The following is a 26,553-nucleotide window of genomic DNA, read 5'->3' on the forward strand; positions in this document are numbered from 1 at the left end:
GACACGAAAAATCAGAACATGCACGGAAATTGATGCACGGCGGACGACGACGAAGGAAACCTTCCTGCTTTTATTATTAGGGATAGATAGTCGTCTCTAAGCACTGCTCGTTCTAGTCCAGTTTTGGTAGTACGTCCTAAGAATAAGGTTGCAGAAAAAGAAACTTATGGACTGTCATATGAATGCAAGCAAGTTTTTGAACATTACTTTTTTATAGCCGGAAGAAGGAACAAAGACAAGACACATCGTCACATCAAATTTTACTGTATATCATCTCAACTCCAATAGTACACTGAAAGCAAATAGTTAACCAAAGTGCATCAATGGAAATTGAGAAGTAAACAGATTTCAAACTACAAAAGGATCTGGTAAGACAAAATGACAGGGAGAACATAATTTACCAAAAACAACCCATTTATTCGTTTAAGTAGTCCCGTGCATGACAGGGCACCTTCCGGGTGTCCCCATCGAACTCCAAGGGATCAGTCATCATCAGAAAACCATCAGATACTGTAAAAACATTGCTGCGTAGAAACATGATCAGATAGCTAGCGGTGAGCTCAAATATTGATCAATACACGAAACATAGCAAATTGAGATTTAAAAAACTCCCATCTCTCCTCATTCAAGAAATAAATCCAACTGAAAGGGAGTCAATAATCAGCAATCATGTTGGCCTAGTACACGGGCCATGCATAACGAGACACTACTGCACCAAGGGTATATGGACGAACACTGATGGCCACAAGGCATCGACTTAACTGAGGCAGTGCGCATATGAATGGGTATTCATTCATACACAGAGCAGTATTAAAAGCCAGAGCAAAATGAGACCATGCATGTCAGTTTCAACCTATGTCGTGTAACTTTTCGCAGAAAAATAGAAAACCTATGTCGTGTAACTGTGACGCCAATGCAGCACAAGCTAGCAACCAAAAAGTTTTCAAGATAAACATAACAGCATGTATGAAATATAAAATGGGAAATAAATTGAAGCACTAAAATGGATGGCAAAGATCACGGTCCCCATATCCTTTCCCTTTCTTAATTTCACAGCATACACATATAGTCGCAATGAAGCACGGATCAACTCCACAGTTGGTTTTATAGGTTGGTAAAGAATGCAATCAATGCACAAGGCCCCAGTCAGTTAGTTGGTCAGTCATAAAGTACAATCATGTCAGAACAAAAAGTAATGATAACCCTTTAAGAAAAAGGTAAAGACAATAGTGTGACATTATATATTAGCTGCCTGCCATTGATAAATCATGCATACACTAGTGTGAGGTCTAGGATGCTGATGAAAACAATAGTGGCGCTACACATTTAGTAGTACACAAAATGATGTAGTACCTGATTAAGATAAGACCTTAGGGAAATCCAATGATAGCCAGAAACAAAATTGATGCCAATATAGTGGGCTTCCTATTGAGTTTGGATGCTTAAAACAAACAAACCAGTTTGCCTTTCTCATCATGTCCTTGTATCATAAAAGATGCTCACCAATTCAGGTCTCCATCTATCAAAACATAATAAATGGGTTCCACACAACAAAACTGAAATATGACAAATAGTGCTCCTATATGTCCTGCAGAACAGATTGTTAGATACATGATGTTCAAATGATTTTGGCTAGTGACACTACTGATCTTAAGCTCCTTGCACCTATAAATTCTGAAAAATCATGCTAGTTTCCCCTTGACATCTTGTGGTGCCACAGTAGCTGGTGAAGGACCTCCCATGTTGCAAAAGCGTGCATTAAATATGTCCAGTAGTGTAGGTGTGTACTGGTCCATCAACATTAACTTCGCCCTTCTCTGCACTCTAATTGGAATCGATCTGGCGATATCAACCTAATTAAGATACATAAACTAGTATATTGCATTAAGTTACCCAGCGAAGTTGACACTGTTATCCGCCAGATCTACCTAAAATGGCCCAAATTTCATTGCATGTACATGCTAACTAATTCATCGACTATATTGTCAGGTGGATGGTGAAGATAGCAGGCGTATAACCCCTTGGCAATTATACTGAAAAATGGAAAGCTGCTTCTGGATGGTGAGAAAAGCTGCAGAGCAGCAGAGGTACACGATTAGACAAAGGACACTATGAATCATTCAAGTAAACAGCATTCCCGTATTTTTCTACATAACTGGTTAGTTATGATAGTTGCAACCCACATATACATTACTGTAGAAGATTAACTTAGATATGAGGAAAACCATATTTGAAATATAACTGTCTACATAAATTTGTTTTTCCCATAAACCATAAGTTAAAAATGCAGGCCAAGTTTATTATAAAGTAGTAACGAGACTGAAAATTGGGGAGTACCAATGAGGCAGTTATTGTATAGGAGTGATAGTCTAACTTTTCGCAACAACCATTGGATTGTGAATTATAAAATTGAATTGAAGATTTACGGATTGTTCAGATCCAAAGCATCCCACCGTAAGTAGTACTCCATTTTATGATGGCATAGAAAATAGTAACTTAAGGTCATAAAAGTTGCTGAAATTCTCAAATGTTTATGATGGTATCAAATGCACAGGTAATACCGAATTTGTCACTACGAAACATATATTCCCTCCGTCCAACAAAGGATGTCTCAACTTTGACTAAATATGAATGCATCTATGCACAAAATCACATCTAGATACATCCAAATTTTGACAAATTTGAGACATCTTTTGTTGGACGGAGGGAGTACTTGGATATGAGAAAACAATATTTAAATTATAAGTTTATCTAAACTTGTTTGCCTGATAAGCCACTCGAAGCAAAGAAAATCAGAGTATCAAGCATACGTTAAATGCAAGACATAAGATTGCAATTAGGAGGTAAAGAGACTAAGAGTGAATGAGAGTCCCTTTCCCAACAACCATTGGATTGTGATTTATAAAAATGAATTAGAGATTTACATGTAGTTAGAACACAAGTATCCGATCATAACTCGTACAGCACAGAAGATTAGTTCCACACCCTACCGAGTGATCTGCTGAGGTATGCAGTGAATAAATTACTATACTATGCAAAAGTATTATCTAAAAGAGACACTGTACGCAAGACTCGGTACTTCTTTCTATCAAAGATAAATCAAGTCTGACACAATTACAAAATGCGCAATGTCGTCTAAAAAAACAAGTCTGACACAGCATTTCTGTATGCAGATAGCTGTAGACCAGCCAACCACCCATTGCAAAGCGTTGATAAGTATAACTGCTAGTGTATTCCCTAGTGTATGATCAAACCCCTGCCCCTCTTAGGAGGGCTTAGTACCGTGGCCTTGTGGTCCTATCTAGTTGTTAGATCTTGACTCTATTACAGGCTTACAGCCACATTTGGAGTCTTTCCATGGAATAATAAAGAATGAGTACTCTTTTTAATAGTACACATATAGATTGCATTGAAGACTTGCAGAACAATGTTTTAGTTATTCCCTATTTTATAAGTTGTATATGCCACGGTGTCACCATGGAATGCAAGCAAAAAAAAAACATCCCCACTTTCGACCACTATCTATTATACTGGAGTAAATTTTGCAAGACTATAGGTTTATTGTCAAAACCATCAGAAAAGTACACCAGTCATCAATTTAGCAGAAACACAGATTTACGGGTCAAATAACTGCATGTTTGAAGAATTCAGTTGGATACTGTGGCTACATGGCAACCGGTCCACCTGCCAATGAAATGCATATCAGATATCACCATCTACGGTCGCAGTTGACTTGGCATGTGAGGTTCCTTTGTGCTGTTGACACTGTTATGATTTGACAGGAACTCATAAACATGTAGTTTTGGATACACTTCACCTAAATTATGTAGTTATGTAAAATTGTTGCTTAAATTTGTAGTTTTCTGATAGATCTGACATTACAAATATAATTTGTGAACATGTTATTTGACTCAATCAACTAGCTTTTGGACAGTTCCCATTGACATCCATACTTTTGCGCATGAAGTGGTTTGAGTAGTTCTACCTAATCTGGTTACTGCACATTACTAGCAAAATTATGCAGTCCGGTGCCTGTCAGCAGAAAAAAGGAGGGTCCAGAAAAGACCAAGTGGAACTTAGTCAAATAACCAATAAGTTTCATAGAGCTATGCAAGATAAATCAAACCTGACATTACGTACAATATATACATGGGCATAATTTTATTGATTATTTGATTCAAGTTCAGTACCGATATTGCAAAGCTTCAACCGCTTGATCTTTAAAAAAGGCAAAGCCATGGTGCTGGTCTTGGTACTTATATGCACTGTTTATTTCGATAGCCTTGTTCTCAATTTCACCAGTTCAACTATTTTACACTTGGCAAATGTTCATTTGGTCCCATACTTTTTGTAGCCTACATAGTTGAGCACATCTTCTGCTTGTCAATATAAGATCCTTAAGCCTTGACTAATGAACTTCAGTGCATAGAACGGATATGACAGTCAAGGGTTACAATTATTCAGGTGACAACACTTAGAGCTCACAAACACAAGCCAACAGTTACGAAAGCACAAATGTGTCAGGCCTATAGCGTTCATAAGTTACCATAAAAAATTACTGTGAGAGTAACATGTGCTACGGGAGATAGCATAGTAAGGAAAGTGACTCCGTGCTTCGTGAAAGAAAACAGCAAATATCCCAAAACAAATAAGGAGTCAAAAGGTTGATTTGCACTAGAAAGTTAGGGACCAAGATGCAGCTTTATTTTGGAAGAGTATAGAGTCACTCATGTATGTGGTAAGGTATCATTCAAAGCTCCTTGTGCTGCAGCTAGCAAACAAGTAGAAAACTAAAAGTCCTAAAGTTATAGCATTAACTCTTAACAGAATTTATATAACTCAAACGATTTCAATAGGATTAAGGAAAACTGTGAATCATACCTTTCGTATTTGACTCATATATTGTTTACATTCACATAGGTGGCAGATGATTTACATTTGTCATATGAATTTATGATATAGAAGCCCTGTCGAACTGATGCCCCTGCACTCCTGCAGGCACCAGAGAATGAATAAACTCACAAAAAAAAAATGCTTACAGTCGTCCTCAACAACAAAATTGCCCTATCCTCATCCTCCATTCATGATATTGCACATTGGAATTCAACAGGTTAAACAATAAGCTTGACATACTCCCAAAATCCATAATCCATAGTTCCCTACTATGTCCGAAACCTCATAGAAACAGGAGATTATGTCCCTTGGTGGAAACTTAGAATCCTTTTGAACTGTCTTGCCTCCTGCTTGCCATCTTATAGCTATGATAAAAGCAATTCCCAATGTGCTCCGCTAGCACTTAACAGTATTTGCAATGCAAAATCGACCCTTATTATGAAACCCACGTGCATGGCAGCTAGAGGCCTATCGTTCTGCTTACTAGCCACTCTCTCGAAACCTTTGCTTCTTCTGCCAAGACTCCACAATAGCGATTATTGTTTAGTTACTTAACTGCTCTGTTCAGTTTACTTGGTTTCCTGCAGGTATATATCTTACTGTTAACCAGAGCATACGTCTTCCTAATCTCTAAATATACTGTTGTGAGTGTCATAAGCACAGGCTGTGGAAGTGCTCGAAAGAGTTACCTGGCCAAATACCTGAACACCATTGGCTGTAAACAATCTAACGTCATCCAAACAAAGGTGCAGAACACTACAAGGATCAATGTTGTAAGATCAACCGGCCTACCATATCTTAGTGGTACCAACTATCACCCATCTCAACTTCTGCAGTTCTGGAGCCAAAAGATCTCCATAGAGCAGTTTTAAAAGGCAGATCCTTTTGGAGCACTATTGCTTGCTCTTCCACCAACAGGTGCAACTGCATATGGTCCTCACTGGTCCATAAGTGCTACAACGAACAGCTAGAGATTTTGTTAACTGGGAACAGAACTGATTCCTTTGCTGATACCAACCATTAACAGAAACAAAAGCTCCCATTATGTATAACTTGCATCTGTCTCAAGAATGAGCAAAACCTTCGGCGGAAGACCACAGGACCAGGCTCATGTGATTGTGGTTCTGGATGAAGCGATCTCGCCAGTGTCTGAAATGGGTGCAGCTGCTACCTCGAGTATAGAAGCTTTCACCATCAACTAGGAATTCAGCATATTCTGCTGCTGTAGCAGAGAACAGCAAAAGGAAAAGGAACGCTCTTGAATTCCTTCTCAATCTGGCCCACATGTGTACTTGCCAGTTGCCATATTATCCAGATGCAACACAGTGTTGCTCCTAAGGAATGACTTCTGCCTGCTAAAAAAACCCATGGCAGGCAACACATTATCCAGCAACCCCTGAATTAGATGATGAAATAGGACGGACCTGCATCACGTACTACTTCACAAATATAAGTAAAACTGGTAATGCCATAACGTAGATAATAGAGGAAAACTAGAAGAATGACATAAACTAACTCTACTTTTTGTAGGGAAAACTCTTTCACTATGGTACATATTTGTTGCGGCATAGAACTGAACAAAGTCCTATATGAACAATCTCACGGTTGAAACAGATAAAGCTTCGGTCACAATTTAAACTACAATAGCTAAGCCATTGTATCCATATGTGTACATTTATCTCGCAGCCATCCGAATGCAAAATGCGTTGTCAGAAACTATTGCTATCTCGAAACAACAATATTTCAGAAATTATATTCAGGAATTCGACCATGAGCAAACAATGATAAAAATCACATTGCACAGAAGACATGGCCACCTCGTTACATCCCACTCTGAAACCAAACAAGGACATTCTAACTACCAAAATTTCGATGGCAACATCTCAGAACTCCCCCCCCCCCCCCCCTCGCCTCGCCACAGGTCTGACAACCACACCACCGTTTCAAAACCGCAGGCAGAACGGTAAGGGCTGCCGCGTTCGTACGCATTAAGAGCAGTAATTCCCGCTCAAAGTAAGTCGCACATTACAAAGCGCACTCTTCGCAAGGCCAAAACCGCCCCCCTCGCCACGAAACACGAGAACCCATAGGTGGGTAGCACCGGCCGCCGTAAGAAGCGGTTGTAGGGTTAAGGGGGAGGAGACTTTCGGAGTATACCTCTCGCGGCGGCGGTGTCGTCTGGACTCTGGAGACCGCGCACCGGGGCTCTTGCCTCGTGGCCAGCGACGGCGAGGGATTCGAGTCGGCTAGGAGCGGCACCGCACGGGGACCGCCCGGTCAGGGAACACGAGCGGGCGAGAGAGAGCAGCGCGGCCATCTCTCGAGTTGTGATGGGCTACTTCTCGTGGGCTCGTGTGATTCATTTCAAAGAAATGGAACTGGGCGGGGCCTTGGGCTCTAAAAGACTTCTCATGGGCTCGTAGAGTCGTAGTTGAGCCTACTTGGGAGTCTGGACTCTGGAGTGCGGTCGTTTGTTGGGTTTGGCCGTCGGGTGAGTTCTTAATTTTTTTTTTGGAGACGGGTGAGTTCTTAATGAGCAGGGTTCTCTGGACTCGTCGTGGTTTGTGGACGTCGAGCATAAGCAGCCTAAGAGGGCCCTTTTTGCGGCCCACTTATGTTGCGGCGTGTTATGACTTGCAATACCATGTTTTTCTTAGTAAATTTCAAGGAATAATAGTTTTTGGGGCAGTCGTCTCATCAGCCCCATTTTTTGCTAATTTGCTTGTAGAACCACATTCTTTCGGTCAGACTGTCTCAACTAGCCCAAAATACAAGTTTTAGCCCGTCTAACAGGATTCCTTACAGTTGTGCCGCATTTGTTAGGTGCCACGATGGACCCAAAAATGCGGGTTACCGAGAGGGGAAAGGGGCCCAGCGGAATTAAAATTTAGGTTACCAGGTCGGGTCGGGTCCGACATGGCAATTGACAGGCTGGGCCCACCAGCTAGGAATCCTGTCAAACAGATTAAACTTGTGTTTTGAGCTAGTTGAGACATCTTGACTGAAAATGTGTGTTTATGCAGACAAATTAGCAAAAACTGGAGCTCGGTGAGACGACTGCCCCAAAAATTGTGGTTCTCTGAAATTTACTCTGTTTTTCTTTGTCCCATGTTATTTTTGCTGATAGACTAGCCAATTGGTTTGTGGTAAATAGTGATAAAGATGGTTGTCATGAGGCTAGTCTAAAGAAATTGTCCACAAATTTCTATATTTATTTTTAAGATTAATGTGTTTGAGAAAAAATAAACGAGTTCGGCTTTGATGTATGTCATCTTCTGAAAATAGAAGGTATGGTTTTAAACACTTTCCTTGTGTGTTGCGTGCACCTTCTACATTTTGGAATTCCTGCAATTCAATGGAACATCCAAAAAGCCATTTTTGCAAATTCAAGCCTGTTGTGCTTCAATTTTCTGTAGGATTAAGCATGTCATGGCATCATAAGCTCACCTTTTCTACCATTTATTTCTCTTGAGACAAACTACAATGTGGGTGACGCGTAGGTTATATCGCTATATCAGTCCATTCATTCTACTCAGAGATGCCGACTTTACGAGATACAGTCATACATAATCTCTTGCACACAAGCTAACGAAGTCGACCCATTCATCGACCTAACGAATATGCTGCTATGGTCCAATAAGACTGTTGGCCGTCACACTTAAGAAGGATATGCTCACCTGATGCCATTTTAATTTTGTAGGCCAAAGATCCACGGTCGGCGAAGAACATAGGAGTACTTACTTGCAAGTGCGCACCGGCCTACCGAACCGGCGAAAAAACAAAGATCACGTAACGTATCTGTAGTTTGGCCGTTATGTACGCATATCGGTGCCAGAATATGCGAAGATTCGGGTCGTCTTCTGGAGAATAGGTACGACTGGCCAAAGAAAATTTAAAATCCAGTCTAGGCTGACTGCAGCACACTGCTGTCTGCTGCTGTTTTGTGCTTCAGGTGTTCAGATTCTTCCTTCTCGTCGTGTTCTTCCTGATCAGAAAATCGAGGAGCAGCATGCTGGTCGAACGGAAGTATACGAACTTGTTACTACGCTCTCAGATAGAGAGGAGTCCAATTGGGTATAATTATAGCATCAGAGTTTTTAGAAGCAAGAATAATCATCCTACTCCGTCAATAATAAATCAGTAAAAGTATCAGTTAAACTGCAGCTCTGCCACTCACCGACAGTATCAACACCTGGAACATTGGCCTTAGATGACCAATCAATCCCTGTTTTGTTAACTTGGTTTTTTTTTCTCTGGGTTTATTACAACTTCTAGGCACATGCATCAGGAGGATTGAGCTTTTGTGCTTTTCTCAGTCGGGCAGAGGAGTGAGAGAGATGGGCGGGCCGATGTATGGGGACAGAGGAGGACTGGCACTTTAAGGCAGGACAGGGACGCGCAAAGGACCTGCCCGGGACATATCCGGTTGGATATTCCGGTCCCAACTCGCAAGCATGGAATTATGCTTCGAATCTTCCATCGCGACAAGTCTTGGAGTGTAGCAGTACTATACTTTAATTCTGGGAATGGTTTTGGAGTTCTCTTCCGATCTTCTGTGCCAAAAGCATTGTGTTTCTCTACCGAGCTGGTTGTTTTGGTACTCCGTATGTAACAACCTTGTTTTTTTAAAAAAAAAACTCACACTCTACTCTCATGACCTTCTAGAGAAGGAGCCGGCAGATCTTGAGAGATTGATGAAATCCGAATTCCTGGATTTAGATCCTCAAATAAATATAGAAAATGTGAGCATAAATGTCAAGTGTGGGACTTGAGCCTAGGTGAGCTGGTTCTCTCACAAGAAACTAGACCACCTCAGTTAGGCTCAATTCACATGTAACAAGCTTGTTGTTTGAGCATGGTCTACGAGTTGTTGTTTTTTTGCGAAGAATGGTCTAAGAGTTTTTTTTTTCGAACAATGGTCAAAGAGTTTTAGTCTAAGCAAAAAAAAAAGAGTCTAGGATTTAGTTCTAGAAAATACTCTCTCTGATCTGATCTTAAATTCTTGACTCAAATTTGCTCAAATATGGATGTATCTATTTTTAAAAAGCGTCTAGATACATGTAATATTTTGACAACAATTTATGATCAGGGGGAGTAGTTTTTTAGATTGGTTGCATTTCTCGGCCTATATATTCGTGATAAAGCATAAACAGCCACCGGATACCAGTTTACAGAGCAACAGAGGTCCAAACCAACGAAAGAAACAAAAGCTATGTCCGTGTTGACAATGTTAATTTAGAGTAGAGAAGTGGAAGTACTCTGATCGTATCCTCAAACGTGCTTTTGTCTTTCCTCCTGACTGATAGCTCTTAGGGCTGTAAGAAGATTGAAGATTTGAAGTCAGCCCCATGCTCGGGGATCATTCCCTTGAGTAGGGCTTGTTGCGGGTCGTACAGAGCACACGTCTCTCTGTGAACACCACGCAAATAATAATATGCATGAACATGGATATTATTTCGGACAATTTTAATTGTTAAATTGCAGTTTGTCATGTCACTATAATAACATTATAGAATTTACATTGAGCGAACGTTCGCTCTTTAGTCTCTCGAAGCGAACATCTGGTAGCCCTCCGATTGAGAAGACCATGTCTGAGTTCGTGCCACGTGTCTTGTAGGCATGACAACTTTAGTTATGTGGCGTGACAACTTTAGTTCTGTAGAGCTGGCAACTTTGGTTTATGAGGGTTGCAACTTTAGTTCTGTGTGGGTGGAAACTTTACTTCGTCGCGCCAGAAAACTGGGATGCGAACGTTTAATTCCGTGGGATGGCAATTTTAATTTTGTGGGGTTGGCAACTTTAGTCTGTGAGGGTGGCAACTTTATTTCTGTGCGGATGTCAACTTTACTCGTCGTGACGAAAGACCAAGGAGCGAACGTTCCCTATTCCATCCCCATTACATTCATTATTTGGAGAAAAATATTGTGAAACAAAAATGTATAATTTCTATGAGTTAGTTTCCACCCCAACCCTCTATATAGCGTCAAACACTTAACTCAAAACTAATTCACTCATTGACTCTTCATTTCTACATCTGGATGGGTGAACTCTAGATTCTGGACTTTATGTTTAGTAACTTTTTATATATATTTCAGGGACGAAGCATGTAAGTTAGAGTCTTACCGAACACTAATGGTTCTTGTGTTAATCTTCAATCATTTGTGCATGTAAATTATTTACCCTACTAATTTGACAGCCTATGGTCACTCACTGTGATTTATGATGACCACTCATTCCGTATTCACATGACACATATAGCACTCAATGGATACGAGCTAGTCGAACTCTATCCCATCCAACTTTGTCGTGTTAATGTCCAATCTCTTCCACTTCAGGATGAACGAGGAATAAAAGGGGGCTGCTACGAATTAAAAATGCCAATGCACGACACCGGATACTTCCACAAACCACGCGTCCTCCTGCATGCACACCGGCCGGCAATATCGCACGCGCACAGCAACCTGACCAACCCACCGCTCCGTACACACACATTGCCAGCGGGCCACTAACCGACCAAACCCCACCACCCACATGCATCCACCAGAGATCCCACCACACACTAATCGCTGACAGGAGTCCATCCACATCAGCCAGGCCCCGTAGTCATTCAAGGACGGAAAGCAACACGCAGTCAACCGGACGGAAAAACAACCCGCGAACGAAAAGAAAAAAAAAACACCCACCTCCGTGGAGCAAGGAGAAGCCAAACAATCCTTCGGCTTTAGGATTTGGATGTTATTCTTGCTTGTATATTTCCTAGTTACGTGTTGGTAGAACTCCACTACATCCTAGTAGCACTCCTTAGCATTTCTTTCATAGCCCACTATCATTGTCGTGTTTGTCATCAAAAGTAGTCACATCCCATTTCCAATTGTGCTGGCCAAACCCATTTCATTGCAACACCTTGAAGAGTAATGTCTAGGACATGAAGGTAAAGGCATGTGCGATATCCAAATTTTAACATTGTGCGTGATATCCAATTTTAACGTTGCTGGAGGCAATTTGAGCATGAGGAGCTTTCTCGTCACGTGCTGGAAAAGCTTGCTGGTTAGTCTCAACCATGTCCCCAACTTCGACATGCGCCACCCTGAATGTTATTGTCTTTGCCACCAATTTCGCAAGCACGAACTTTTGAAAAGATGCCACGAGCTAATATTGCTACAAAGAACTGGACATCAGAGATCCAAAGCCTTGTTATGGAAGATGCCACCCGTGTCGGAAGTTACGTGTCGGTGTGTCGTGAGGGTAGTTGATCGACGCGTGGAATTCGTGAGAAGTCTCCCTAACCGACAGTACTGAGCAACACATCAAAATCAAAATGCGTGAATGTTGTCTCGATCATTGCAACTTTTTTTGAATTGGGCATAAATTGTGGAGAATAATGGTGGTCTAGCCTAGATCCTTGGCAGGGCAGGTGAGGATAGGTTATGGCATGTACAATGGGGCTGATTTAGGTGTCTATAAGAGGTAGTTTTGTTGAGGTGGAGGAAAGAAATTGAAAAAAGACAACAGTCTGTCTGTAGTTCTACAGACAATCTAATAGACAACTTATAGACAGATTATTTACCATTATATGTCTCATGTCTATAATTTTTAGTAGAGATTTTTTAGACAATGTATAGACAGACTATTGTATATACTATCTGTAAAATTGTCTGTAAATCACATACAAAACATTATAGATGGCTGGGTGTCTCTACCTTTGTACATGCCCTTAGGCTTGAGCCGTGCGCAAGCGCATTAGAGCATGTTCAATGCACGGTGCTTAGAGAGGTGCTTGCATAAAAAACCAAGTTTTGTCTAAGCACTGGTGTTTGTGTTGTATAGTACAGGTGTTTAATTAATCACCTCTAGTATACAAATCAACTTTCATTGGACACGCTCTTGCCATGTTTTCGGTGGTGGTGGACGTAAGGCTACAGTAGATTCGGACAGAGAGGTTTGATAAGCGATAGGCGATAGTCATCCGATCAGCGTTCAGAAAAAGCGGAAACTCGAGAAAGGAATAATAATCCACTGCCGCACACCGCAAAATAATATCCTCCCGCTCGCGAATATTCCGTTCTTGCCCTTCCCCCTCTCCGCATATCCTCTCTCCCCCCTCTTCCCTTTCCCCTCTATTTCATCGCCCCCGCCGCAGGACCTCCAGCACAATCCCTACATCCTTCTTCGTTCCCCTCGCCATTGCCCATTGGAGATCGAGCCACATAATCCTCTGTCAGTCTGGCCGGATGAAGTTCGGCAAGAGCCTGAGCAGCCAGATCGTGGAGACGCTGCCGGAGTGGCGCGACAAGTTCCTGTCCTACAAGGACCTCAAGAAGCGGCTCAAGCTCATCGGCATCGGCGCCGGAGGGGAGGAGGAGCGGCAGGCCAAGCGCGCCCGCGTCGCTGAAGCCGCCGCGGATGGCGATGACGCCGCGCCGGCGCCGGCACCGGCGATGACGCCGGAGGAGGCCGAGTTCATGCGGCTCCTAGAGGCCGAGCTCGACAAGTTCAATTCCTTCTTCGTCGAGAAAGAGGAGGAGTACATCATCCGCCAGAAGGTGCCTAGCCACTAGCTCGTACAGTTCTTCATTTGTTTTTCCTTTTTTCCTTTGTTATTGGTGGAGTTCTTTGATCTGATTGGTATAGTGGATGGGACGGTGCAGGAGTTGCAGGACAGGGTGGCGAGGGCGGCCGGGATGGAGTCCAGGGAGGAACTGCTGCGAGTGCACAAGGAGATCGTCGATTTCCACGGCGAGATGGTGCTGCTCGAGAATTACAGCGCCCTCAACTACACTGGTGAGTCGAGCGCGCACTTCCCACTACTGCTGCATCATATTGCCTCTAGTTGTTATGCCGTTGCAAAATTAATACTTTAAGGATGTGTTGCTAGTTGCTACTTATGTCCTTTGGGAATGATGATTTGTGCCTGTTGTGTTTCCATGTTTGGGAAGGGAGTAGGGAAATGGCTGAAATTTGGGTAATCAAGTATTTTAGCACGCATCGCAAAACGGAGGAGCTAAGAGTGAGCTTCTGTGAACATAGGTCAAGATAAGGGCGACTTGCCATGCCCTCTCCAGGCAGCCATGCCTTGCTTGCTAGTGAGTGGAGCACTTGTGTCGCTTTCAAGGAGAATGGATTGAAATCACACACGTCATTGTCCTGACTATTGACGAATATGAATGATTGCTGCGAAATTGTCTGCGCATGATACTTAAGCAATTTGATTTCTAGCGGCAAACTAGTGATTTCTTGCGTGGGTGCAGATATTTTGTTTATTTTGAACCTTTTCCCTGCTAGTTGAAATAGCCCTAAGAGGTTGTACATCTTTAGGCGTAAATTTAATTTTGTTTGGCTTGCTGTCAAGTGTTGAGTATCGGCATCCATTAACCATTCATTCAGAGGTTGTAGACACTAGACAGTATAAAATTGTAAAAGAAATGAGAGAAAATAAGTTTTGTTTTTCAAGAGTCCAGTTTGCATATCAGCATCGTAATATGGTGTTTTCCCAATTCACATTAAGATATTGTTGGGTTCAGAATTAACATAGTCACACGCTTTCAAGCTGTGATGTGGTATTATGCACTAGATTATCCGCTGTTCAGAATAAACAAACTAGCTCTGTAACGTTAATCTTGTTTCCTCTTTGTCAATATTGCTGGCTCTATGGGAAGATTTTTTTTGTAAAGTCATATTTTTGCCAGCTCTAGTGAACTTGAGGTTACTGTTTTAGACAAAAAAGGCACAATGCCTGGCTTTACTTTAATAATAAAGTCCCAAAATGGCGAGCCAACAAGATACAATGCTGGGGAAACATCGTAAAGGACAACAAATAAGAACAAGCAATCAAAAACCAAATCAAAAGGTGCAGCTTGAAAGTTGATGAAACCCACAATCAGACGAAGAACCATGCTTTTATGAGCTATCAAATGTTGAAAAAGCACAAAGCTAGTTTGTTCTGATGTTCTCTGCAGATACACTATTTGTCTAAAGTTGTTGCCTGACTAGGATGGATAATGTCAGGGTTCAAATTTCGTTGTGGTTGGGAACCATTTGATCCAAGTTGACTAAACACATCAAGAAGCATCTGTTTTAGTATCAAGCATGAGTCTGCAAACATTTGTTTCTGAGGCACCCTCTGCATTTATCAATAGAGTCGCTTAAAAAAAATCTGGGAAAGTCAACTAGTGAAGCCTGGGCACTTTCTCAAGGTTTAGTTCACTTGCTGATTGTAATCTTGACACTTAAAAAGCGTATCCGTTCTGAAGTTTTGTTGTCTTGGATTATGACAAGCTGTGTATGTTTTACTTCCGGATGCTTGGTTCTTGTATACTTTAACCAGACCGTTTCACCATCTGTGCTTGTTGCCATCTTTTTACTAGTCGTGCTGGTCTGTTTATTTCTGTGATCTGTGTGGTCAACTGATCTCACAGCCCTTTAGCAATATCATCAAATACAAGCGTAAATTCATCTAGAATAACAGAAAACTAGGTAAAGTTTATAGATAATCATGTTTTTCACACCACAGGGTAAGAGTCCTGGCACCGCCATTCTAGTGCCGTATGACAGTTTGAAACTATCCGTTCATCATCTTTGTTGCCCCACGGCTACTGGCGCCTTTAGTCAGGTTCCCTTGTGAAGGGGCACAATAAATTACTTATGACTGCTGTTTCAATCGTTAGCAACACACAAAAGTACACTTTGTCAAAGGTGCATATTTGCTGTATATCTCATGTTCTGTAGATTTCACTGTGGGTATAATTTATAGTCTGACTCATGTAAGTATGTAACAATGCTATGTAATAATGCTCCATGCCTAACCTTCCATGCATCCAGATTGTTTAGAATTTTCATAATTCGCAATTCCTATTTCCCTGTTCTCTTTATAGGACTGGTCAAGATTCTCAAGAAGTATGACAAGAGAACTGGGGCCCTGATCCGTCTGCCCTTCATCCAGAATGTGCTACTTCAGCCTTTCTTCACTACTGACCTCCTGTACCAGCTTGTCAAGGAATGTGAGGCCATGCTTGACCAGCTACTACCGTCAAACAAACCATTTGTATCAAGTGAAGATGGACAAGAAAATACTAACAGCGAGGACAAGTTGTCAAACCCCAGTTCTTCCTTGGTTAACAGCGGCTGCATTCCAGAGCTTGACGAGATCGAGTTCATGGAGAGCATGTACATGAAAAGCACGGTCGCGGCGCTTAGATCTCTGAAAGAGATCCGGAGCAAAAGCTCGACTGTCAGTGCATTCTCCTTGCCGCCTCTTCAGGGAAGCAATGCACCAGAGGAGCAGGAAAGGTGGAAGAAGATGTCTGTGATTGAGCAGGCTGCCAAATGACAAGATGAGCACACGACACACGCCTCTTACTCGTAACGACCTTAATCTTCGTGTTTGCTGGAGATGGGACTGGGATCTCACTCTCCCCGTCACATATTCAGTAATTTGTAAAATTCGAGGATCCCTAACAGCTGTAAAATGGTGGAAATATTCAATGTACATTGTTAAATCACATAATGCCATCATGATCATCAAACTGAGCAAATTTGGTTTTATTCACTACACTGAATTAAATCATGTATTTTTTACATTCTTTGGTCTGGTTTATCTTGTTTCTTGCCTGCCTAAAAAGAACTTGTTTCTTCATAGAAATTATCTTTGCTTGTTGCAAAAGAAAACCAAAGGGTTTATGAAATGAGGGAGAGTATTATATCGCTGGGCTGTAGATAGATCCTAGCTGTAGAGAGGTGTCTGGATCTGCTTTGATATTACAGCTGAGAAACGGGACGTAATTTCAGATCATTACTCTTCTGAAGACCAAATTCATACTGTCATCTTGGTTTGGGGTGTGGTATCATAACTTAAACTTAAGCTAGGCTATACTCTTTTTTCTTTTTCTTTTTGTTTTTGTTTTTTTGACAGCAAGCTAGGCTATATTCTGTGGAGTAAGCGTCCAAAGCGGCGTTCTAAGACGAAGAAAACCTAGTTTCAAAAAAAACAAAAGACGAAGAAAACCTCCTTTTTTTGTTTTTTTTAGAATACGAAGAAAACCTCCTGGAAGCAAAGACTCGTGTAATTGGGCTGACGAGTGCCATCTGGCTTCCTTATTGGAGTAGCATCCTTCGTAGAGTTGCTCCCGGCCCAGGCCCAGCCCCATAGCCTCTGCCTCTTTCTGACTGGGTAGCTCTCTCTCGGCCCCGTCCCGTTCGCTGCTTCGCTCGTGGCAGAGAGATAGGGGATAGAGAGGCGGCAGCACCCTCAATTCTCCCCCAATTCTCTCGACCTCGACGAAAAACCCTAGACGCCGTCGCGCCGGCGACATCTCCTTCCTCTCCCCCGGCGGCCAAGCCACACTTCAGTTCTGATTTCTCAGATCAATCGGCCAACTCGTCCTCTTCTTGCCCCCGCTGCCCCCATTTGCTCCTTCCGCACCCTCCGCCGCCCGCTCCTCATCGGCTTCCGCTATGCCGCCGCGCAAGCGCCCGCTGGAGCCGTCCTCGGGCAAGCCTCCCCCACCGGACGTCAAGGCCATCGTCCCCCCGCCCTCCGATCCCCCCGCCGCAGCCCAGGAGATCCCACCTATCTCCGCCGCCATCCTCAACAACCTCCCGGGCCCCGAGCGCGAGGTCTACAAGCGCGTCTACGCGGCGGGCAACAAGGGCATCTGGAGCCAGGATCTCCGGCACTCGATGCAGCTGGCCGCCCCCACCGTCACCAAGCTCACCCGCGCCCTCGTCCAGCGGGGAATCCTCAAGGAGGTCACGGACGTCCGCCACCGAGGGAAGAAGGTCTTCATGGACTCCCGCATGGAGCCCGCCCCGGAGATCACCGGCGGCACCTGGTATCACAATGGCCAGCTCGATACCGAGGCTGTCGCTGCCGTGCGCCGCAGGTGCCTCGACCAGATAGACAGGCTCGGCGCTGCCACCCCAGACATGGTCCACAAGGGCGTCGAGAGGGAAGACCCCAGGGCAGGGTACATGATCGACCAGATCAGGGACATCCTAAAGACCATGGCGCTCGACAGGGTCCTTGAGGAGTGCAGGAGCACTGGGGAGGGAGAGTTCAGCGCTGTCAGGTCTGGGAGGGTGTGCTACCGGAGGGGCGGCGCTCCCCAGGGTGGCATGATTGAGGGGATCCCATGTGGGGTTTGCCCCAGGATTGATGAATGCTCGCCGGATGGGGTCATCTCGCCGACCACCTGTGTCTACTACAAGAAGTGGCTGCAGATGGACTTCTAGGTTGTGAACCATCTTCTGCATGCAGATTGTGCTGGGATGGATTGGTGAATCAAGCTTTAGATTGCTCAATTGGCATTGGTATGAACTTGTGGGATCGCTGCAGTTCTGATAGCATGGTGTTGTGCTGTGTGGTCTAGGACAGGATAGGCATGTCAGCTGTCAGGTGCATTTCCTTATTAAAGTATTTACTAACTAAATACCCGAGAAGTTGCTACCGGTAGAAAAAATTAGATTATTCAACATATTTCTATGATTATCAGAACAAATTAGACTACCTAGAGTCCATTATTGCCAAGCTTAGCAAATGAAACACACTTTTGCTTGTTGTTTCTCAATTTTGTCATAGTTTTAGTCTATGCCACTTGTTATCTTAAAATGTACAATTTTTTTGTCAAGTGCTCAGTGTAGCTTCTCAAAAAGGTGCAGTACTGCAGTTGACAATCCCAATATGCGCAACAAAGCATTATCCACCATGGGAAAATTCTATAGCATCTGAATTGTAATCTTCAAGTGAAATATGATTTGTCACAACTCACAACTGCCTTATAGTTGTGGTAGTGTTCTGTTCTTATAGTGCAGGTGTTGTATATATATGATGTACTCCCTCCGTCCCATATTAACTGTCAAATTTGTCCAAATATGAATGTATCTATGCCTAAAAAGCGTCTAGATACATATAATATTTTGACAATTAATATGGGACGGAGGGAGTAATAGGTACCTATTGTTTTTAGAACTTTATTATTTGTGCACTTCCTGAAGCCCTTTCTGGCCCTTCTTTTATCAATATCAACATGCCATACCAAATGCCTTAGGGTACTATGAATTGTGTTATTAATAAGATACTATGACAGTCCATAAATTGATGGCCATGTAGTATGTATCTGCCGTCTAACTACTTGTCTCATTTTCCTTCCGCATTGTCAGCTTCTTATCCTGTTTATGATTCTTACCCTCAGTCGAACTCTGAATAACATGTTCAATTCATTGTCTGCTTCTATTAATTTAAGGTCTCAATTTTGGTGCTTGCTTGTGGCACTATTGTTTTGCTTGACCGGGTGAAACTGTCAATGAGTATACAAGATTGAAGCTCAAGTTTCCTTAATGTGAACCTCTGATCATATCGCAACTATAGACATTTACACTGGCTTAGCGAATCTGTTAATGGGCTTTTATACTATGAAGGCCTTTTTGGAAGGCTAAAGAACTTAGAGGTAGTAATGAACAAGGTAACACTATATTGAGCACAAAGTTTACATGTTCACAGCACGGACACGGAATTTCAAGTAATTCTTCTCGCCTTTTTGTTTTTGTTACAAACCTAATGTTTGGTTCGTGCATCCTGATAAAATTGTGTATGCAAATAGGAAGAATCTTACGAGATAACTCATGGAATGAGATGGTCCTGTCAGGTCTTAATTCAGTTTTAACCCAAATATGAAATGTCTATGCTAGCAGTCTGCAACCTGTTGGCTAAGCCAAATCTAAATTATACCTGCATCTATCATCATATTTTGAAAGGCGTTCAAAATGACTGTTTCATTGGTGAAGACTCGGAGAGAATAAGCCCCTAGTTTGAAAAAAAAAATACGTGGAGGACGGTGAGGTTTATATACTGTAATATTAGTTGACCTCAAACTGCATTAATTGCCATCCTTTAAGATTGAAAATTAGTGGAGTTGTGTACCAGGTCCTCTAGAGATTTCTTGTATTTCTGTTCCTCTATTATTGTTTTCAACAATAATTTTATAGAGCCTCCTCAATCCTTTGTCAACTCATTGGAGATAATGTATTGAGAGTTCAAAACTGTTTTTATAAGCTACCCTGGTATAATCTTTTTTCTTCAATTCCTTGTTGCAAACCAGAACTGAGAAAACAAACTGAACGTTCTTCACACAGGCTATGTTAGGATAAATCTCAGCAAATTATATAATGCATGCACATGGTTAAGTACTTATTATTGTGAAAAACAAGGTGTGGTTGGTTGTCTGTTCTTTTCAGCTTACGCCTGATATGATTTCACAATAAACTGTAGTTTCCGTTGTGGTAAAAAAACTGTATTTTCCGTTCGACTGCTGGCAGTCTGCCACCTGTTCGCTAAGCCAAATCTAACTAATATAAGACTGACTTAAGAGTGAGATAAGTTCTACATCCCTGACATGCCGACAGTATTATCTTGTCCAGGGATATGGGAGTTGACCCGGATCAACTTTTATTATTTGTGCTGGCCATTTGCTTTATATGTACGGTAGCTGTATTATCTTTGCAATCATTTGCTTTACTCGTATCGCCCAAGATGTATCCGCTTCATCTGAAGCCCCATCCATACAGAAATGCAAGGTCAAGGCTTAATGAGTTTCATTTCCAGCTGCTATTCTCTTATCGCAGTCTGCTGTTGTAATACGTTGGTTTCGAGAGGAACCACTGTCAGTTCCAAACTGTACATCGCTTGTACTCCAGGGGAAGCTACAATTGCTTTCCAGCTTGCTTTTACCTTTTTTTTTGAGATAACAGGCAGCATCATTTATCTTCAGTGGATGACTGAGCCTTGTTTTGCGACACATAAAAAACATATCCGGGCAAACTTCTTTGTGTGACCGACATCATGCTCTTTTTTTACGAGCAATATGAGTTAACGTTGCTTGGATGTATTTAAGTTGGTTTTCTTGGTGGTTTTTATGAGCTTTTTAATTTCTCTGTTTCAAAATATAATGTAATGTATTGACCTAAAAGTACTTTGTTAATACGTAGTTTACCTGATATGAAATTGATATCACCAGATTAGTTTTCAAGTTACTCATTGGTAGATTTTGTACTCCCTCTGTTCCATAATACAAGGCAGGCACGAATTTCAAGATTTTGCTTTGACCACCAATTAGACCAACAAAATGTGAATTATGTAATATAAAAATTATACCGTCGAAAACTTCTTTCAGATATGAATCTAGTGGTATAATTTTTATAACATATAATCCAAATTTTGTTAGTCTAATTGATGATCAAAGTTGGACCTCAAAATGCGTAGACGTCTTATATTATGGAACAGAGGGAGTATCATATGAACCATAACAAAAGTCTTGTCTTAATGAAACCTAGTATATCTTAGCTAGTGACGATGATAATTAGGAAAATTCACTGAGGTCAATTGTTTGTTCATCCCAATCCGCATGCAGGTTCCTCGCCGATGCGTGCTAGGTTTTGAATTATATGCAAATACATTGCTGAATTATTCTTGTCTTCTTGAAGACCCCTTGGCACGGTAAGGACTTTTCTTGGCATATGCACCTATTTATTTTGCTAGCAATTGCTAGAAGTTTGATTTGTAGTGGCGAGGGTTAGGATTCCAAAAGCGAGAGATTCCACCAGCAAGTTGGATGGCTTCTTCTCTCTTCGGTGAGGCGATCACGATCAAGGAGGAGGGGCTCCAGTCTCCCTCTCCGGTACTTACCGTCGCCGGTGGGCCCCACGCCGCCAGTGGGCCTCGCGTCGCCGGTGGGCACCCCGCAGCCGGAGCCACGCGGGTGGCCGACGCCCACGCCAGGGCCATACTGCGCCGGCGGTTCCCGCGCCACCAGCCTCCGCCACGCCGGCATCCGCGACACCGGCCTTCGCACCGTCGGATCCTGCGCCGCCGGCTCCCCGGAGTACATGCCCTCCATGGAATGGTTGATGTAGGGGCCGGCGCCGCCCATGCTCGGCGAGGAGGACGACTTCGTCATCGCCCTAGCGCCTCCACCGCCCGCGCCCCTCTACTGCCGTCCATGGGTTCGGGCCGTGCCCGGTGAGGGACGGCACGGCGCCGACCCTTCCCTCCCCGACTCCTCACGCGCCGGTCGCCGAAGATGAGCCTCCGGCCGTCACCGCCGCACCTCCGGCCGTGGACGCCCGGCCGCCGACCTCGCTCCCCCAGCCGCCAACGACGAAGACGCCGTCCACCCGGACGCCCGGCGCCTCCTCAAGAAATTCGCGGCCGCCATGGCCGCCAACCGCGCCGCTACAGCCGCCGGCGGGTGGGACCCGAAGGCCCTCGACCTCTCCTCCTCCAACGAGGAGGGGTCCCCATCCATCTAACTGCGTCGGCGACGCGGTGGCGGGGGCGTAGCGGCGACAGCGGCATGACGGCAGCGGGGTTTGAGGGAAGAAACGGCGGCGGCGGGGCGGGGTAACCCTAACCCTAAACGCCCCCCCCCCCCCGCCCCTTAACCGCCTACGCCCCCTCTCCCTCGGCCCGACCTGGGACGGCCGAAAGGCCGCCGAGGCCCAGGCCCATGCCCGCGCCCTCCTTCCACTGGCTACGGCCATTTTGCGGAAAAGTCCGGATAATTCCGGCTATTTGCGATTTGATTCTTATATCTATTTAATAGTAGTATTTTACATACATATAGGTCCCTGAACTTATATTTATTTAGATTCCAATGGTTTTAAGATACATTCCTATTAAAAGACATATTCCTATGTAAATGTCAATGTAAATATTGTCGTGTTCAATGTGTTTGTATGATATACATCCCCTATTACATGTGATATTTACATCTTGCAATTGAGATATTTATTTCTTGCATATTTGAGAGTTTGCTTCAACGATTAAGTCCCAAAAAGGAATCAAAAATGTCCAAATTAGACTTGATTCAAGAGAAATCTCCATTAGTGATAAGCAAAAACTATCACCATGTGACTACCTCAATTTAATATATGCGAAACACAAGGTACTATTGACTTTCAATAACGGTAAAATGCTACATGGCGTTAAATGTTTCGTGGGAACATACACCTTATTGAAAGCAACGAATTATTTCGCGTAGTGCTGAGAGATCTACATTGTATCGAATACACACAATGACTACCTTCAACGTGCTCTTCCAATATTAAATTAAAAAATAACACAAGGTGCTACGGTCTTTTAATAACGATAAAATGCTACATGGCGTTGAATGTTCCGTGAGAACATACACCTTATTGAAAGCAGCGAATTTTCCGCGTAGAGCTGAGAGATCTATACCAATAATTGCTGATTATCTTCAAAGTGTTATTTGAGGTCTACACTATATGAATTTAACATCGATTAAATCTCATGAATTTCTTGCAATTTAATTACAACAATGACCACAATATTTTGGCTTTACCAACTAGTAATTGAAAAAATACATGGTTTTTCAACCCCATGTAGGACAAAATGACCGGGAAAGAGTTTGAGAAACTTGCCCTCGACGGTCGAAACTATCCAACTTGTGCAATGGACGTAAAAGTGAGCCTTGCGTCACGCGGTCTTTCAGCGACCATACAACCTCCTCAAGAAGGACAACCGCCCATCGCAGATTTATACAAATATAATGCCTTATACACTATAAGGAACCACATCCATGCTGATCTCAAATTAGAGTATCTCATGGAAAAAGATCCATACACACCATGGCTTGCCCTACAAACTAGATATGAACAGCAGAAGGCCGTGATTTTGCCTGAAACCACACATGAATGGAGTCAACTACGCCTACGAGATTTTAAATCCATTGGAGAGTTCAATCATGCCGTTCACAAAATTTGTTCAAAGTTGCAATTTTGCGAGAAGGAACCTTCTGAAGCGGAAAAGATTGAGAAGACCTTATCCACTATGCTTCCGGTTGATAGGATCCTCCAGCAACAGTATCGTGCACGCCAATTCAATAGATATTCTGATCTTATCCATGTTTTACTTCAAGCCGAAAAGCATGATGAACTTCTAATGAGGAACCATCATCAGCGTCCTGTAGGCGCTGCACCTTTGCCTGAAGTACATGCTAATTTTCAGAAAAACAACAAGTTGAATGAATCGACTAATTGATCAAACAACTTCAAAGGCAAGCAAAAGGGTGGCAAGAAAAACAAGCTACGTGTACTGGAAAAGGGGAAAGGCACTTTCAAACCACAATACGACAAAGCTAAAGTTTGTTAGAAATATGGGTGCTACAAGCATATTACAAAGAAACGTCGCACCCCTCGTCATTTGGTAGATCTGTACCTCCAATCCGTAGGACGCAAGCGACCTGCTCATCAAGGACCAAGATTTGAATCACACTTCAATTTCCAATCCGACAATTTTAAGGAAGCCGGTTGTTCGCATGATATCAAGGAGGAACCAATCAACAACCCGACAATCCGATCGTCTGAGGATCTAATGAGCACGGAGAACATGATCATTGAATTCACTTCAAATGATATGTTTGGAGACCTAAATTAGTTCACCTATCTCTGAAATAGATTTTCTCTATATTTACGTTCCTAAGTATTGTTGTAAATAAATTATAGTGACCGTTGTCATCTATATTGTAATATTACATTATTGTATCAGCACTTTGATACCTACATATTTGACATATGTATTGTAAATTACGATATTGTATTATCAATTTAATACATAAATAAATTTGTATGTATTCTATATATCTATTAAGAAAGATATTAAAATTCTTCCTTTTCCATATATATTTTTCTACGGGAGTCAATCCAAAATGGACGAAGAACTTTGCCTTGTGGACAGCGCCACCACAAATACTATACTTAGGGAAACAAAATATTTTCAAACCCTTAGTAAAACGCAAGGGAATATTTTGACAATCGCTGGACGCGATACATTAATTGTTGGCTCTGGACGTGCCATCATCACACTTCCTATGGGTACACAAGTAATAATCGAGGACACTTTATTGTATCCCGATTCAACTCGTACTCTAATAAGTTATAGGGATATCCGTCAAAATGGGATTCATATTGAAACCCACGATGACAACAATGAGGAATTTCTCCTATTTACAAAAAGTAACGGATATGGCAAACAAATTCTTGAAAAAATTCCTTCTTTATCGTCCGGATTGTACTATACATACATAAAACCTGTAGCCCATGTTGCGTATAAAATAATTTTTCAGAACGTCAATACATTCCAGACTTGGCATGATCACCTTGGTCACCCTGGTATCGGGATGATACGAAAAATTATTAATAATTCTGTTGGTCATAATATTAATAAAGCAAAATTCTCAAAATCTCAGGATTTTGTATGCACCGCTTGTGCACAAGGCAAGCTCATTTTAAGACCTTCTTATCTTAAAATACAAGCGGAACCACTCCAATTCCTTGAACGAATTCAAGGAGATATTTGTGGCACAATCCAACCATTGTCTGGACCATTTAGGTATTTCATGGTCTTAATCGACACATCTACAAGATGGTCTAATGTGTGTCTACTTTTCACACGTAACCATGCATTCGCAAACATAATGAGCCAAGTGATTAAACTAAAAGCTCATTATCCAGAACATCAAATTAAAACAATTCGAATGGACAATGCCGCTGAATTCTCCTCACGCGCCTTCAATGATTATTGCATGGCATTAGGAATCGAAATTCAGTACTTAGTCCCATATGTCCACACACAAAATGGTTTGGCTGAATCTTTAATTAAGAGAATTAAGTTTATTGCAAGATCTTTATTACAGAATTGTAATTTACCAACAACTTGTTGGGGTCATGCAGTTATACATGCCACTGATTTAATTCAATTGCGACCAACTGCATATCATACCTCTTCTCCCCTTCAATTAGTACATGAAAATCCACCAAGTATTTCCCATCTGCGAAAATTCGGCTTCCCATCTGCGAAAATTCGGCTGCGCTACATACGTACCGATCTCACCACCACAACGTACATCAATGGGACCACATAGAAAATTGGGGATCTATGTGGGGTACAAATCACCGTCAATTATCAAGTACCTAAAACCTCGCACAGGGGATCTATTCACTGCCCGGTACGCTGATTGTATTTTGAATGAGGATCATTTCCCGGCATTAGGGGGAGAATTAAAGTACCAAAAACAAGAATGCCATGAAATCAAGTGGAATGTCTAAGGCATTTCCGTCTCAGATCCACGTACTCAAGAAACTGAACAACAGGTTCAGAAAATTATAAATTTGCAACATATTGCAAACAATCTACCAGACACATTTGTTGATTAGAAAGCTGTAACTAAATCCTGTAATCCTGCACATAACGTACCCGAAAGAGTGGAGGTACCAATAAAAACTACTCAACCTCCTGCACCTACCGTTCAAACGAAGAGGGGAAGAGGTACGACAATCAAAAAGGATCTAGCTTTAAGCAAGCAACAAAAGGAACAAACGAAGGAACCACGGCAAAGAAAACAGAAGAATAAACTTTCTGAATCTCCTTCAACAACAACAAATGTGAGTCAACATTTGATTGACCGAGATCAATTGAGTAATATACACCCAGTGGATAAACAACATCCACAACCCAGCTCAATACTGCACTCAATTACTGATGCTGGGACATCGGAAAACCTGGACTTAACCGCATAGGGAAATCGTGAACAATCACCAAAGGTAAACAAAATTTTCACAAATTACTTTGACACTGGAGAAATATACAATAGA

General features: G+C 42.4%; 2 protein-coding genes and 1 long non-coding RNA gene across 4 annotated transcripts; 2 read left to right on the plus strand and 1 right to left on the minus strand.

Annotated features, from left to right (window-relative positions):
• Positions 1–4,858: 4,858 nt before the first annotated feature.
• LOC112270884 lies at positions 4,859–7,413 on the minus strand. 2 transcript variants are annotated; one of them, XR_002963470.1, is made up of 2 exons: positions 7,051–7,413; positions 4,859–6,317 (listed from the first exon to the last, which is right to left on the minus strand). It is a non-coding gene; the product is annotated as an uncharacterized LOC112270884 (long non-coding RNA). The 2 variants fall into 2 exon arrangements; XR_002963469.1 differs by having other exon boundaries at positions 4,859–6,329; positions 7,051–7,397.
• Positions 7,414–12,949: 5,536 nt separating this feature from the next.
• Positions 12,950–16,438, plus strand: LOC100840599 (SPX domain-containing protein 1). Its single transcript, XM_003563615.4, has 3 exons — positions 12,950–13,436; positions 13,542–13,674; positions 15,765–16,438. Exons 1-3 carry the CDS (start codon positions 13,125–13,127, stop codon positions 16,217–16,219), a joined length of 900 nt encoding a protein of 299 aa, XP_003563663.1. The 5' UTR covers positions 12,950–13,124; the 3' UTR covers positions 16,220–16,438.
• A 629-nt stretch (positions 16,439–17,067) lies between these two features.
• On the plus strand, positions 17,068–18,939 carry LOC100840897 (DNA-directed RNA polymerase III subunit rpc6). The gene has a single exon (XM_003563616.4). The coding sequence runs from the start codon at positions 17,344–17,346 to the stop codon at positions 18,118–18,120; it is 777 nt and encodes a 258-aa protein (XP_003563664.1). The 5' UTR covers positions 17,068–17,343; the 3' UTR covers positions 18,121–18,939.
• The last annotated feature ends 7,614 nt before the right edge of the window (positions 18,940–26,553 follow it).

The sequence above is a fragment of the Brachypodium distachyon genome, chromosome 1 (assembly GCF_000005505.3).
Source record: "Brachypodium distachyon strain Bd21 chromosome 1, Brachypodium_distachyon_v3.0, whole genome shotgun sequence".
Taxonomy (NCBI): domain Eukaryota; kingdom Viridiplantae; phylum Streptophyta; class Magnoliopsida; order Poales; family Poaceae; genus Brachypodium; species Brachypodium distachyon.

Coding starts and splice junctions, on each gene's coding strand:
- LOC100840897 (XM_003563616.4), top strand. CDS start 17,344: ATGCCGCCGCGCAAGCGCCCGCTGGAGCCGTCCTCGGGCAAGCCTCCC.
- LOC100840599 (XM_003563615.4), top strand. CDS start 13,125: ATGAAGTTCGGCAAGAGCCTGAGCAGCCAGATCGTGGAGACGCTGCCG. Junction 13,437..13,541: donor AGTACATCATCCGCCAGAAG/GTGCCTAGCCAC, acceptor GGGACGGTGCAG/GAGTTGCAGGACAGGGTGGC. Junction 13,675..15,764: donor CAGCGCCCTCAACTACACTG/GTGAGTCGAGCG, acceptor TTCTCTTTATAG/GACTGGTCAAGATTCTCAAG.